Genomic DNA, 12,677 nt, shown 5'->3' with positions numbered 1-12,677 from the left:
ACTGATGACTGGAGCAGTGTCAGACCACCCCAAACCCCCTCACTTTCTATTTTATTTAATTTATTGTTTAAATATAGCAACAAATGAGGTGTCTCCTGTTCACTCTGAGCTGTCCTGGGAATTTGCTCCCACCCCTGGGATGGAGCAGTCCTTGTGGATGTGGACTAAGCTGTTATCCATGCTGTGCTTATCCAATTAAGTGGCTTGCAGTTAATTAGAGGGTTAAATGTAATTAATTTTCAGCAGTTGAGGGAGAGGCAGGTGGCTGAGGGGGGTGGGTTTGGGGGTCAGGACGTGCCAAACATTCCTGGGATGAGGCTGTGCCGGGATTCTCCAAGGACATCATCCCAAAAAGAAGATTTTGGATAAATTTGGTACCATTTTAGTGCTGTTCATATGCAGAACTGAAGAAATCTGGGGAGTATTTTGGGTTTGGTGGTGTGTGTTTCAGATAAGTGAAACTTTATTGTATAAAGCTCTTAAAGGCAGTTCAAAACTGGAATATTTATATGGTCCATTAGAAAGAAATGCGTTTTCCACATTGCATTGAAAATTTCCAGTTGATTCCGGGTTACCACTCAGACATTGGAGTTCTCTCACCATGTAGTAAGTAAAAAATAATTACAGGTTTATTAAAAAAAATGTTATTCTAAAATTAAAATATTTCCCTGAGCTTTCTGTTGCAGGTTTAAGGCTTGGTTTGGTTTTAGAGGGTTTGAAGATTTCAATCTTCCTGTGGGCCTAGGAAAAGGTGCATTTTTACTCTTCTGCTCCAAGTGGTAAGTTCAGCTCTTCTTTGAAAAAATTAATCCAGATTTTAAAGAAAATGCCATTCCAGAACTGGAATTTTATGTCCCTTCCTTCTCCAGCCTGTGCTGAGCACGAGCACATTCCTGTTGCAAAAATTACAGGGTGGATTTAATTTGCTTGTCTGTGCTAAATAGAAATTCACTTTTATCTTGGTGCTGAAATCCTGTCAGAGTTTCCTGATCCATCCCTCTGAACTTGTGCAGAAATAACACATTTATTGTAGTGGGGGGAAAAGAAAACCTCTGGGGAAGTGTGTGCAGCAGGGATGATGAAATATTCAATATCCAGCATTTGTTAAAATTCAAATGAGGCACTTGAAAGAATGGTTTGAAGCCCATAAACCTCCCCAAATTATTGTGGCATTACCTGGAAATATTAGCAAAGGAAAACCTCTTTCTTTTGACTCTGTCTTCCAGGGAATAACCATAAAAACTGAATTTACAGCAAAATTTAAAAATCCTTCCCAGATTTGGTTTCCTTTTTGTTTCCCAGCCACACTAACCCCATTATTTTTAATGTATATTTCAGTGTTCTAGATTTTTTTTTCTCTGCTACAAGGGATTTTCAGTGTTAGAAGCTGATTTTCCTCAACTGGGGCAAATATTTGAATGAATTTTGGTTCATTTTGCAGAACTATTTCCTCTTCTTTTCTGTGTCTGCTGCTGTGGAAGGTGGAAAAGGAGGAAAAAGTGAAGAATCCACTGCTGGGAAGTGCTGAAATGCCCTTGTACAGAGCATTAAATCCTTTTCTGCAGCCTTGGATGGGTTTTTATTCAGTGAGAGCTGCTCTTGGTGTGTTAAAATTCCCTTCTTTTGGGTGTAATCATTGCAATTCGGATGTCCTGGAAGATCAAGAGGATTTTGTTCTCCTTGTACAGATTTGTCTGGTTTAAAGCCAATAATTAAAAAGTAATTTAGCAGGGACTTGGCTTCCTGGTGCCCTTTTACTTCCAACTTCCTCCTGTGCATGTTCAGCCCAGAATTATCTTCCTATTTAAGGGATATTGCTTGTGTCCTTCTGTGTGATTTTAAATAAATAGATTTTTTACAGTATTTGCCTAAAATTCTGAATAAAAACAATCTTTGCTTACCTGCATTTGATGTCCAAGCTAAAACCTTTGTGTGAGCATAGCATGCTCTAGAAATGTTGGGACCTTTCCTAATAATCTTGGAAACTTTGGAGCCAGTGACAAATTTTGAAGTGTTGGGAGGTAGAAGAACATGAACTTGGCTAAACATCATTTAAAAAAACACCCTTAAATTCCTACAAGATTTAATGCATTTATTAAATCACAGAAATTAGGATTTAATAAATAAATTAAATAATCTTTAAAAGCTCTTCTACCACACCAAACCCTTTGTGCCTGGTGTGCACAAAGAGCTTGAAAATGAAATTAAAACGTTAAAAGTTGGGAAGAGCTTAAACCACACCTTCCCAGGGATTGTAAAACAGACTCCCAGAAAAAAAGAAAAATCAGACAGCAGTGTCTCCTGTTGCTGCATGCAGCTCTTTTATTTTCATTTATCTTTACAGAAATGTGAAGCATCTTCACAAGAATTGTACAAAACCCTCTCCCCTTGGCTGGCTGCATCCCAGCAGAGCAGCTCCCGGAATTCGGTCTCCGAGAGGAAAGACGGGAGTTGCTGTTGCTGATAAAAATCCATGCAGGAGCTGAGCTTGGAATAAAAATGTCCTGTTCTATAGAGGTTAAATAAAAAGGGGGATAACAGGAAATAAATATACTCATAACATTGGTTTGAGTAGTTGAGTTTAATGCAGGATATGTGGATTTAGTCCATACTGAGCGTATCAAACCGTTAGTGGACACGGAACATGCGCCGGAGCCGTTGCTGGAAAACCCCAAAATATCCCAAAATGTCCTCGTTTCTGCATCCCCCAGGGCCTGCCAGGTCTCTGCCTTGCAACACAACTATTTCCTCCAGAAAATGGGATTTTTCCATGCTTGGAAGCAATAACCATTCTCCTCTTCCCACGGAAGCTCCTTGTGCCCCTCTCCCCGCGGGCCCTTGCAGCGACTCTGTCGCTGCATCGACCTTTCCAGGACCATTAGAAAAATAAACTGCTTTTGTTTTTACATTAGTATTGTAACTGAGGCTAAGGAATTAGAAAAATGAACCCTTGGTTCTCAGACTTGCATTGCCCACAGGTGAGTATTTACAGGGTTTTCCCCATCCCATGGGAAGGGAGGCTGGAAATTTACACCAGAGGAGGAACGCCGAGGGTTTGTACACGGAGCTTCCGCTTCAAATGCAGGGATTTTGTACACTGGACAAACAGAAGCATCAAATACAGGAATATCGAGGGCATTTGGATAATATCACAAACCACACAGAGGCTTCAGTCCTTTTGGGGTGTGGTTTCCTCTTGGGATCATTTTCTCCTCGGTTTAAGGGAGCTGTGTGTGCCCGCTGAGGAAGGAGGGACCCAACACCACGGCCAGTGGAGCCTCTGGACCACAGAGCCTGGATTTGGCCACACAGCTGACCTGGCTGCTCAGGGCTAGGGGTGAAATTTTAAGTAAATTAAGGGTTTTTAAAAGAAATTTCTTTTTTTTTTGCCATGGGAGGGTTGACCTGAGGAGCTGCGCTCGCTTCCCTGTGCTCTCACACACAGCTCACAGCCAAACAAACAAAAAAACCATAAAAATTGTATGTTCTCAGTAAATAAAAGCAAATAATCACACCTTTATTTGGGGTCTGGGCTTTTGTTTGTTTGCTGGTTTGGTTTTTTTAACCTGTAATACTGCTTTGTTCCACTCTCCCTTGGAAGGGAAGTGGGGTTTGGAAAATGATCCATATTAAATGCAGACACTTAAAATACATCAACGCTCCATGATCTGAGCATCCTGAGGCTTCAAGTTAACACAGAGCCCACGTGTCCTTTTGTACTTCAACCACACCCACTTCTTTCCCTTACAGCTTCTTTTTCTGTTTGAAATGACAGATTTGGCATGTGAAACTACAAAAAGAAATAAATAAAACATGTGCCTGCCTTATCCAAACAAAACTAATCATTAAAAATCCATCAAAACAACCCCAAAAAGCTTTAAAGACGGTTCTGTTTGTGCCCACAGCTGAGCGGGGTGGGAGGGGTGCACCTGTGGTACCTCTCTGAGCCTGGGATGTGCCACCACCTCTCAGGGGCTCCTGCCTGGCACTTCAGGATAAAACAACAATAAAAAAAATCAAAGATGGACCCTAAACCTCATCCAGGCACAGCAGGTCTCTCTCAACACCCTCTCGAGGAGACACCAGCCTTGGCACTGCTCCTACCCTGGGCATCTCTGTTCTCCCTCTGGGCCATGGGCAGGATGGGCAGCACATCCCCATAGGCTGGGGCATCTCCCCAGCTCTTTAAAACACATTTTAACAGGTTTTGGCTTGGTTTTTCTTTGTTTGTTTTCTTTGTAAACATTGATTGGGGGTGTATTGGGGCAGTGAATGTTAATGGCAATAAACCATTCAGCTGGGAAGCTGATGGGATTTCATGGCCATGTTGTGCTTTACAAGCTCCTTGCTAAAAAACAGAACAAACAAAAATCACATTGCAATTGTAAGATATGAACATAGAAAGTTAAGGACTCAGTTATTCACTTGGCAGTCAAACAAACCCTTTCCACAATGATGTTGTAGAATGTGCAAAAGTAGATGGAGAACACATCGGGTGGTGGTGCCAGGTTTGGGGGTTTGTGCACCTCTGCCACAGGGGGACAGGGGGTACAGAGTCAGGGCTGGCTGGAGCTGCCAGGGGGCCCTGGGGGACAGGGGGGGACAGGGGGGGACAGGCAGAACCCGCTGCCTTAACGCTGTGACCGAGCCGTGGGGAGGGGAGGGACAGCAGGTCCTGGCCAGGACAGGCAGGGCTTGGAGCCCAGACTGCCCTGGCCGGAGTGGAGACACCAAAGCAGCACATGCAGGTGTGTGCCCAGCCCAAGCACGCCCGAATCCCCCAGGCAGCTCAGCGACAGCGACAGCACAGGGGACACAAACACAAACCCAGGGCTCGGGGGCACTGCCACAGAGCTGGCCCAGCGCTCGGTCCCCTGGGCTTGGCGTGGTTTGGTTTGTGAGATGCCAGGAGGTGCTGGGGGCAGAGCAGCCCCTGCCATGGCACCGTGGGGGCTGCAGCTCACTGTCCCCTCTGTCCCGCTGTCCCCTCTGTCCCGCTGTCCCCTCGGTCCCGCTGTCCCCTCGGTCCCCTCATCCTGCTGTCACACGGCCACCAGAGTCCTTCCCCAGCACCCAGCGTGGCCACCCAGAACAGAAACCCAGCATGAAGAAGATGAGTTGGGTGAGAGAGCAGAAGTTTGGGTGCCCTGGGGGACACCTGGTGAAGGAGGAGGAGGAGGAGGAAGAGGAGCAGGGTTTCGGTGCAGTTTTACTCTCATCTTTACCAGCCCCATAAAAACAACCAACCTGCACCGTCCGGGGCGGCACCAACCACAGCCCCGCTCCCCCAGGGTCATCGGCGTCTGGGCTCAGCCACGTCCCACCAGCACCAGCGAAGACTTTCTCACTAGTTGCGGTATCGGTATAAAAAGTTAAAATCCCCGGGGCGCACGGCCAGCGGCTGTGGGTGAGTCCGGCTGTGCCGCCGCTCCCGGGGCTCCGGGCATCCCTCCCGGGCCCGGGGCCAGGCTGGGCATCGCCTTTCTCCGGGGCCCCGCGGGCAGCACCGCCTTCCCCTGGGGCTGCGCCGTCCTCTCCTCCCCCGGCGCTCCCGGAGCGCTCGCCCGGGGCTCGGGGGCTGCTCACAGCTGGGTCTCGTCGCGCGTTTCGGGGTTCCCGGAGCCCAGCTTGTTGCTGCAGCTGCTCTTGCGGCTGTGGCCGTCGTTGGCCACGTGTGCCAGAGGGTCGGAGCGGATCAGGTACCTGCGGGACACAAACACAGCCTGGTCACGCTGCTGGAACCCCCCGGAACTGAGGCCGGGACACGCAGGGGTGTCTGTGCTGTCTGCAGAGCACGGCGGTTGTTTGAATGAGAGGTGTTAAATAACAAGAGGTGTCCGTGTAAATGCCATGAAAGAATATAATAAATGATCGGGAGTTATTCCTCGGCTGCTCAGTGGCCAAGGCCAAAGGAAAATTCCACGCCGCCCATGGGAGCTGGGACGGGGCTGGGGAGGTTTGGGAGCTGCTCAGGAACACAGGGAGGGGGAATGGCCTGGGAAAGAGGCAAAACCCGAGGGCTTTTGTGAGAAATGATGGGAAACAATGGGATGGGGGCACCGGGGGGAGGTAACACCTACACGATGTCATTGAGCTCCAGCCGCGTGTCCGGGGGGGGGTTGATCAGGACGTAGGACAAGGTGTTCTGGTGGTCGTTCATCTCATCTGCAAGAGGAGGGACAGGGCTGGTGAGGGAGGGACACCCCCACAGACACCCCAGGCGAGGTGACAGATCCCATCCTGGCTCTCACTCCCACAGGGAAATGGGTCCCTTCAGCAGGAGAAGCCGCGGGCAATGTCACTGCCACCGGGAGGGCACCAAGAGCGTCACTGCCACCTCCCTCCTCACTCCCCAGGCTCTCCCCCACCACAGCACGGCCCGGGGGACTGGCACAGGTAACTCTTCAAAGCACCCACTCCCCCCCCAGAATAAAGTGAGTTGTCTTACCTTGTTTCAGTGCAAAAGAGGGAACAGGTTAGTCCTGCTGTGTCAGGTACAGCACCAGTCCAACCACTGGCTCAGGGCAGCTGAACCCCCCCGGGGCCGCCCCGACGCTCTGCCCCCCTCTCCCCTCCAGTTACTCAATTTAGCATCATCCAGGCACGGGGTTAATCCACGGATTGCTGCTTTTCCCTGCCCGGGGGAAATCGCCTCCATGGAGGTTCAGAGCCGTCGATGCCGTTTTGGGGATGGCTCTGAACCTCAGTGACCTCCCGGGGGGGGCTCAGGGCCACCAAGAGCAGCAGCCACGGGGGCGAACGGGGGGTCTCGGTGACGGGGGGGCCCCTGTGCTTCCCGAAATAGCCAAGAACAAGATCATGGTGAAATGGATGGGGGTGCGAGGCTGCGGGCGCCGGGGAGGGGTGGAAGCTGCCACAGGTGACACCATTTCCAGACGGGCTGATGGGGTGTGGATGGACAGGGCGGAGAGGGGACGGACAGACGGACACCGGGGCAGCATGAGGAGCACGGCGGGACACCAGCTCGCTGCAAGGCTTGTCACTGGGACACCTCTCCAGGCTCTTGGAAAGGCCCCTCTGAGGAGCAAATGGAGCTGCTTTGGGGGCAGCAGGAGCAGGACCCGGCCACTGGGATGGGATTAACTCCAGGCTGGGGCCGCTCCCCGTGGCCTGTCCTGCTGCTCCCAGCATCCCGTCCCTGCTGTCCCCCCCTGCCTGGCCTGGGGGATCCCCCAGCCAGAGGCTGCCCTGCCCCACGGTGGGCACAGCCAGGGTCTCCTGCCACAGCAATGACAGCGGGTGCACATCACCCCGGCACGGGGTGAAACTGCTTCTCTCCAGCCCCCAGCTGCAGCTCCAGCAGCACAGGCACCCGGCACAGGAGTGCGAGCAGCTTCCTCCCGAGCTGCCTCTGCCAGGGCATCCCCGGCTGAGCCCAGGGGCATCCCCGGGGCCAGCGGTGCTTGCAGGGGGACGCCAGAGCTTTGTTTCGCTGCCCAGACACATCCCTGGCAGCCCTGGGAGCACAGGAGGTGCCGCAGAGCCGGGGGGACCCTCGGGGTGATGCTGCCTGGGACCCCCAGCCTGTGCCAGGGTCCCGGAGCCACCGGGGAGTTTTGGCCATCCCAGTGTGAGCCTTACAGGGAGACAGGGATGGGGTGGCAATGCTGGGGCAGGGGTGGCACACAGACCCTGGGACCCGACGGGACACACGGGGTTTGACGTGACAGGAGGTGGGGACGGGCTCTGGCTCTGGGCAGCTTTCCCTGCCCCATGGAAGTTTCCTGACCCCAAGCAGCCCTGCACACCGAGTATATTGCTGCACCTCCACCGCCCTGGCAATATACTCTGCTGGCCTGGGGCTTCCATGAGCCCCAGCTGGGGCTGCCTGTCTGATGGAGGACACACTTTGAAGGAAAATGCCAACGTTTCACCTTAAGCCTGGGCTAGTGAAGCCAAAAATGAAGCTGGGATGGGCCATTGGTAACCTTGGGGCTGCTGCAGCAAAAAGGAGCCTTTCCAGGGCTTGTTCCACCGTGGTGAAAAGGTGAAAAAAAGATGGGAAACCCTGGCAGGTCCCACAGAGCCCCACAGGGTGCCCGGGGCAGCCGCAGCACCAGTGGCCCCTGTGGCTGCCGTTGCTGCCTCGGGCTGAGCCCAGACCCCGTCAGAAAATGGGGTCTTCTGATGCTGGAGAGGGGTCCAGGGAGGCAAACCAAGGGGTGCAAAGGGATTTTTAAAGCAGTGCCTTGCCCTGGGCTGTGGCTGACCCAGCAGGAGCTCCAGCATCTCATCACAACATGCACAGGCAGCTCTGGTGCACTTGTCCCCCTCCTTGTCCCCTCCTCAAGTTGTTGCTGGCTGTACAGCCCAAAGCCACCTTACAGAACCATGGAGGGAGGGTTTTGTTAATGAAAGCCAAGGGCTGTGATTTCCCTGTAGGAATGCAGCTAAAAAAGGGTCCCTGAGGTTTCTGTCTCCCTGATTAGGCAGAGCCCTACATTTGCACCAACGCCACAGGACACTGACCGGTTTTCCAATGCCACCCAACAAATTAGTGCTGAAAGCTCGGGGATCTAAGGTGAAAACTGGCAAGGGTGAGGTTTGGGCTTAGCTGGCATGATCTTGTTGTACGCTGCACGCCATGAGTCACGCGGGACTCCCAGGGAAAGGGAATTACCTTGCAAATATCCCAGGTTTACCCGATTCATCACATCACTGGCTGTTAAATTTGCTACATCCTCTACAGAACATACAGGGAAAGGCACAGACATAAACAGAGAGAGAGAGAGAGGTCAGCAAGCCATGGTTCGGCAAATATCAGAGACGAGCTCCTGCGCTGCAGCGATAACGTGAGCAAAAGAAAAAGGAAAGGGGCAGAAGGCAGAGCAAAGTTTTTCCATGGGTGTCCAGACACTGACGGTGACACGTGGTGACAACACACAGTCCCAGCAGCACGGGATGCCCAAGGAGCTGCTGGTCCCCACACTGTGCCCAGTGTCCCTGTCCCGTACCCCCCACTGTCCCCTCTCCTGCCAGAGCTCCCCAAAATTTGCCAGATGGGCCAGGACAAAGATGCCAGCCCTGACCTGACCCCAAGCTGTGCCCCAAGCCTCACCGAGGCCAGGCTGCCCCCCTGGAGCTACAACAGAAACTTCTGGGACCGGGAATGTGGGGGAAAACAGAGAGGGGGGATGCACCCTGCAAGCCCCTGCCTGGCAGTCCCTGCCCTCGCTGCATCCCACCACAAGCTGGCTCTCCTTCCTCGCTCCCTGGGGACCCTGGCAGTGCCCACAACCACCCCGGGCCCCCCTCCAAACCCCTCCTGCTCTGCACTTCTGGACATTTTCTCCTCCTCTTCCCCGTGCCTAAAGCCAAGATGGGAAAGGAGGAATCCCACCCCCAAAACTCAGTTCCCATCCCAGCTGGGGCTCATTGCCAGCCTGAGTGTGGGCAGGGGCCGGCACGGGGTGGACGGACACTCTTGGAGGATGGAGCAAACAAGCAGCAGCACAGGATGGTTTCAAAGAAAGAAAGGAAAAAAAAAAAATAAAAGAAAACCAAACCAAACCAACCAAACAAAGGGACCTGTGGGCTACAGATTTTGTCATAACCAAGGGGTGGGAGCTGTCCAGAGGGACACAGATGCCAGCACCGACGGGCAGCTCAGAAGCTTCACGAGAGATGCGGCTGCACAGAGGGACCCTGAGCGCTGTGGCTGTCACAGCCACACACCGGCGTCACACGCAATGAAGCAACTCAGCCCTGCAGCTACCGAAAGGTTTTCCACGGAAGAGTTTACGGCCGATTAAAGTCTATAACAAAAGGGGGCTGCGCCAGCTGACGGGGTTTGGCCTCTCCCTGCCACACTTCGGGGGCTCTCGGGTTGTGCTGACCTGGGGTGGGGTTGTCCTGAGGCACCATCTCTGCATGGCCGGAAAGCGGGGGACAAACGGGGCCTCGTGTGCCAAGGCTGCGTGGGGACACTGGGTCCTGCGGCGGGCACGAGGAGTCACCGTGCCACTGCCAACTCCTGCCTGGAGCCATCCCAGAGCCCAGAGATGGGGGGCTGGCAGGGGAGGGGGGTCTGCGTGGCGGGACCCCAGCCTGGAGCCGCTGGTCTGCACAAGCACAAGCAAGCCGGGGAATGAGGCGGCGCTCGGAGCACGCCCGGCGGCGCCCGCGGGGACGGGCTCGGCACGGCGCTAAGCTGGGCATGGGGTTAGGCCGGGCGTGGGGTTAGGCCGGGCGTGGGGTTAGGCTGGCTCAGGGGTCGGGCTTGGCGCAGGGTTACCTGAGGAGCCCGCGGGCGGGAGGCACCACCGCAGAGCAGCTCGGCCGAACGGCACTTACCGTAGCCGGTGGTGGGCAAGCCCAGGTGCTTCATACGGTTTTTGACCAGCTCGGACAGCTCCTGGCGCTCGGAGCGCCGGTACAGGCTGAGGCGCTGCTGGCTGATCCACTCGGCCGTCTTGCTGGAGTGCTTGTTGCCCTTCCTGCTCAGCCGCCGTGCCCACTGCATGCTCTTGCGCCTCAGCAGCGGGTGCTCCGACTGGTCGCTGGAACACGAGTTCCTGTGGTGGCTCGTCTTGATGCCCCAGTGCTCCTTGACGTCCTTCGTGTCCTCGCAGTCCTCAACATTGATTGAGATCTGTGACTGGAAGCCCAGCAGGTCACGCGGGATGGGGGGTGGCCAAGAAGGGTTTGGCCGGTGGCTGGCAGGGTGGGATCTCTCCCACGGGGTGGGGTCCTTCCTCTGACCCAAATGGGCTCTCCCAGCACTTCACCTCTGCACTGCCCGAACCACAGATCTCACAGAATGCCAGAGGGGTTTGCATTGGAAGGAGAGTAAAGCTCATCTTGTTCCACTCCTTGCCGTGGGCAAGCACTTTCCACCAGGCCAGGTTGCTCCAAGTCCTGTCCAACCTGGCCTGGAACTGCCAGGGATGGGGCAGCCACAGCTCCCCTTGGATAAGCAGTGCAGAGGGGAGTCTTGTGGGCACCTGACACCTCACACAGGATCACCCCTGGAATATCTGCCCAAGGAACAGCCATGCCCTGATCCCCCTCTCTCCTCTCTTACAGCATCTGTGCTGCCACACATCTGACCCAGCAATCCCCACTGCTGAGCAGGAATTTATCAGTAAAGCCTTTTAAGGCATCTCAGGGAGCTGGGTTGCATTTAATTAAATGTCAACTTTCAGCTCCCTGTCACTGCTTCCTTACAAGTTGAAAACTGAAGGTATTTAGGAGGGATCCCTCCCTTGCTCTTTATCCCAGTTAATTACATCAGGGCACTGATTGCTTTTCCCAGAGCGCTGAGGCTCAGTCAATATCTTCCTTCCATGGGGACGGGCAGGGCTGTGCTGGCACTGGGGCTGAGGGCTGGCACAAGGCACAGGGTGGCTCTCAGTGGCCAGAGCCACCCAGGGATCAGCTCCAGGGCAGAGGGACAGGGAGGCAGTGCCCGAGGCTGGAGACCAGCGGCGCTCACCTGCGCTCTGATGTCGTGGGGCTGCAGCAGGGGAGAAGGAAGGGAAAACCAAGAGTCAGTTCAGCAAAGGGGCAGCCCTGCTGTGCCCACCCTGCTCCCCAAGGCACCCAGAACATCCAGAGATGGGCACTGACCCTGACCCAGCAGATCCAGCTGGGGAACCAGAACAGCCACACTAAACCAAGTAAACACAAAAATTCCCCTTCCCTTGCTCTCAGCTCCCCACCCAGGTCCGAGGTGTCCCAGGGACCAGCAGCCTCCTGGACCCCACCTTGGCTGGGACCAGCAGCAGCCCCTTCCCAGCCCATGCCCCACCGTGCCCCCACCTCGGAGGTTGCGAACATGTGCGACTCCGTCCTGTAGATGCCGATGGGAATCTCGGCACTGGAGGAGCAGAGCTTCTGGAAGAGGCGCCCGTACGTCCGGATCCACAGGTCATCCTCGGTGATCTTCATCTGAGGAACAGAGGACAAACGTGAACCCCCACATGCACCTCGGGCTGCTCCTCCACAACCATCCCAAAAGTGACCTGGACTCCACAAGAAAACCAGGGGCAATTTCTGACCTCTGCCTTCAAAACTGAGGGTTTGGTCCTTGGCAGCTCTGGGGGTTTTTGTAGCACTGAGGTTCCCCAAAATGGAGGGGAACAATGACCTGGCAATGCTGCTCCCCAACCCCAGTCCTGCAGAAGAGGGGAACCCCCACCCCCTGCACAGGGTGACAGATGCCACCAGAGCCAGGACAGCCCGGCCTGATGGTTTCAGCCCAAGGGGACTCGGCACGTACCGCACAGAGGTACCCGGAGCCCGGCGTGGTGTCGAGGCCCAGCAGCAGCCGAGTGATGGTGATCATGTAATCCTTGACGAACGACTGGGGAGACATTTGGGCAGGAAACCAGGGAAAGGCTTGCTCAGATATTCCCTGGGGGCTGCAGAGGGGAAGCCACAGCTGCAGGGCTCCATCTCACCTGGTAGAGCAGTGTGTCCAACATGCTGATGCTGAAGACCCTCCCGGCCGCGAAGGGCAGCCGGAACATGAAGGCCAGGTTGGAGCCATTCTCTCGCTCTCTCTGCAAGAAGAAGGGGAATTTTGAGCTCAGACTGCACAGAAACTTAGAGGACTCATGGCAATGGGAGTGCACAGGTGTAATGTTTCTGGTGGGTGTGGCAGGAGGAAACAAGGGCAGCATTTTTGCACTGTAGAAAAAGAGGATTTTTTTTTT

The 12,677-nt window shown here is 54.3% G+C and overlaps 1 protein-coding gene across 4 annotated transcripts in view; it reads right to left on the bottom strand.

Moving 5' to 3' along the window:
• Positions 1 to 2,304: 2,304 nt before the first annotated feature.
• KCNT1 (potassium sodium-activated channel subfamily T member 1) overlaps positions 2,305 to 12,677 on the bottom strand; it is a 79,214-nt gene continuing 68,841 nt past the window's right edge. For 3 of the 4 annotated variants that reach the window (XM_058853857.1, XM_058853858.1, XM_058853855.1), the window contains exons 25-32: positions 12,423 to 12,524; positions 12,242 to 12,325; positions 11,782 to 11,910; positions 11,456 to 11,476; positions 10,315 to 10,618; positions 8,642 to 8,704; positions 6,081 to 6,165; positions 2,305 to 5,703 (exon numbers count right to left, since the gene is read on the bottom strand). In XM_058853857.1, coding sequence (XP_058709840.1) covers positions 5,583 to 5,703; positions 6,081 to 6,165; positions 8,642 to 8,704; positions 10,315 to 10,618; positions 11,456 to 11,476; positions 11,782 to 11,910; positions 12,242 to 12,325; positions 12,423 to 12,524 — 909 coding nt within the window. In that variant the 3' untranslated portion in view covers positions 2,305 to 5,582. The remainder of the gene's footprint in view (positions 5,704 to 6,080; positions 6,166 to 8,641; positions 8,705 to 10,314; positions 10,619 to 11,455; positions 11,477 to 11,781; positions 11,911 to 12,241; positions 12,326 to 12,422; positions 12,525 to 12,677) is intronic. The other variant, XM_058853856.1, reaches the window with a different exon arrangement.

The sequence above is a fragment of the Poecile atricapillus genome, chromosome 20 (genome assembly GCF_030490865.1).
Source record: "Poecile atricapillus isolate bPoeAtr1 chromosome 20, bPoeAtr1.hap1, whole genome shotgun sequence".
NCBI classification, from domain to species: Eukaryota; Metazoa; Chordata; class Aves; order Passeriformes; family Paridae; genus Poecile; species Poecile atricapillus.
Note: the sequence above shows the minus strand (reverse complement) of the source record. Positions and strands in the feature narration are given on the sequence as shown.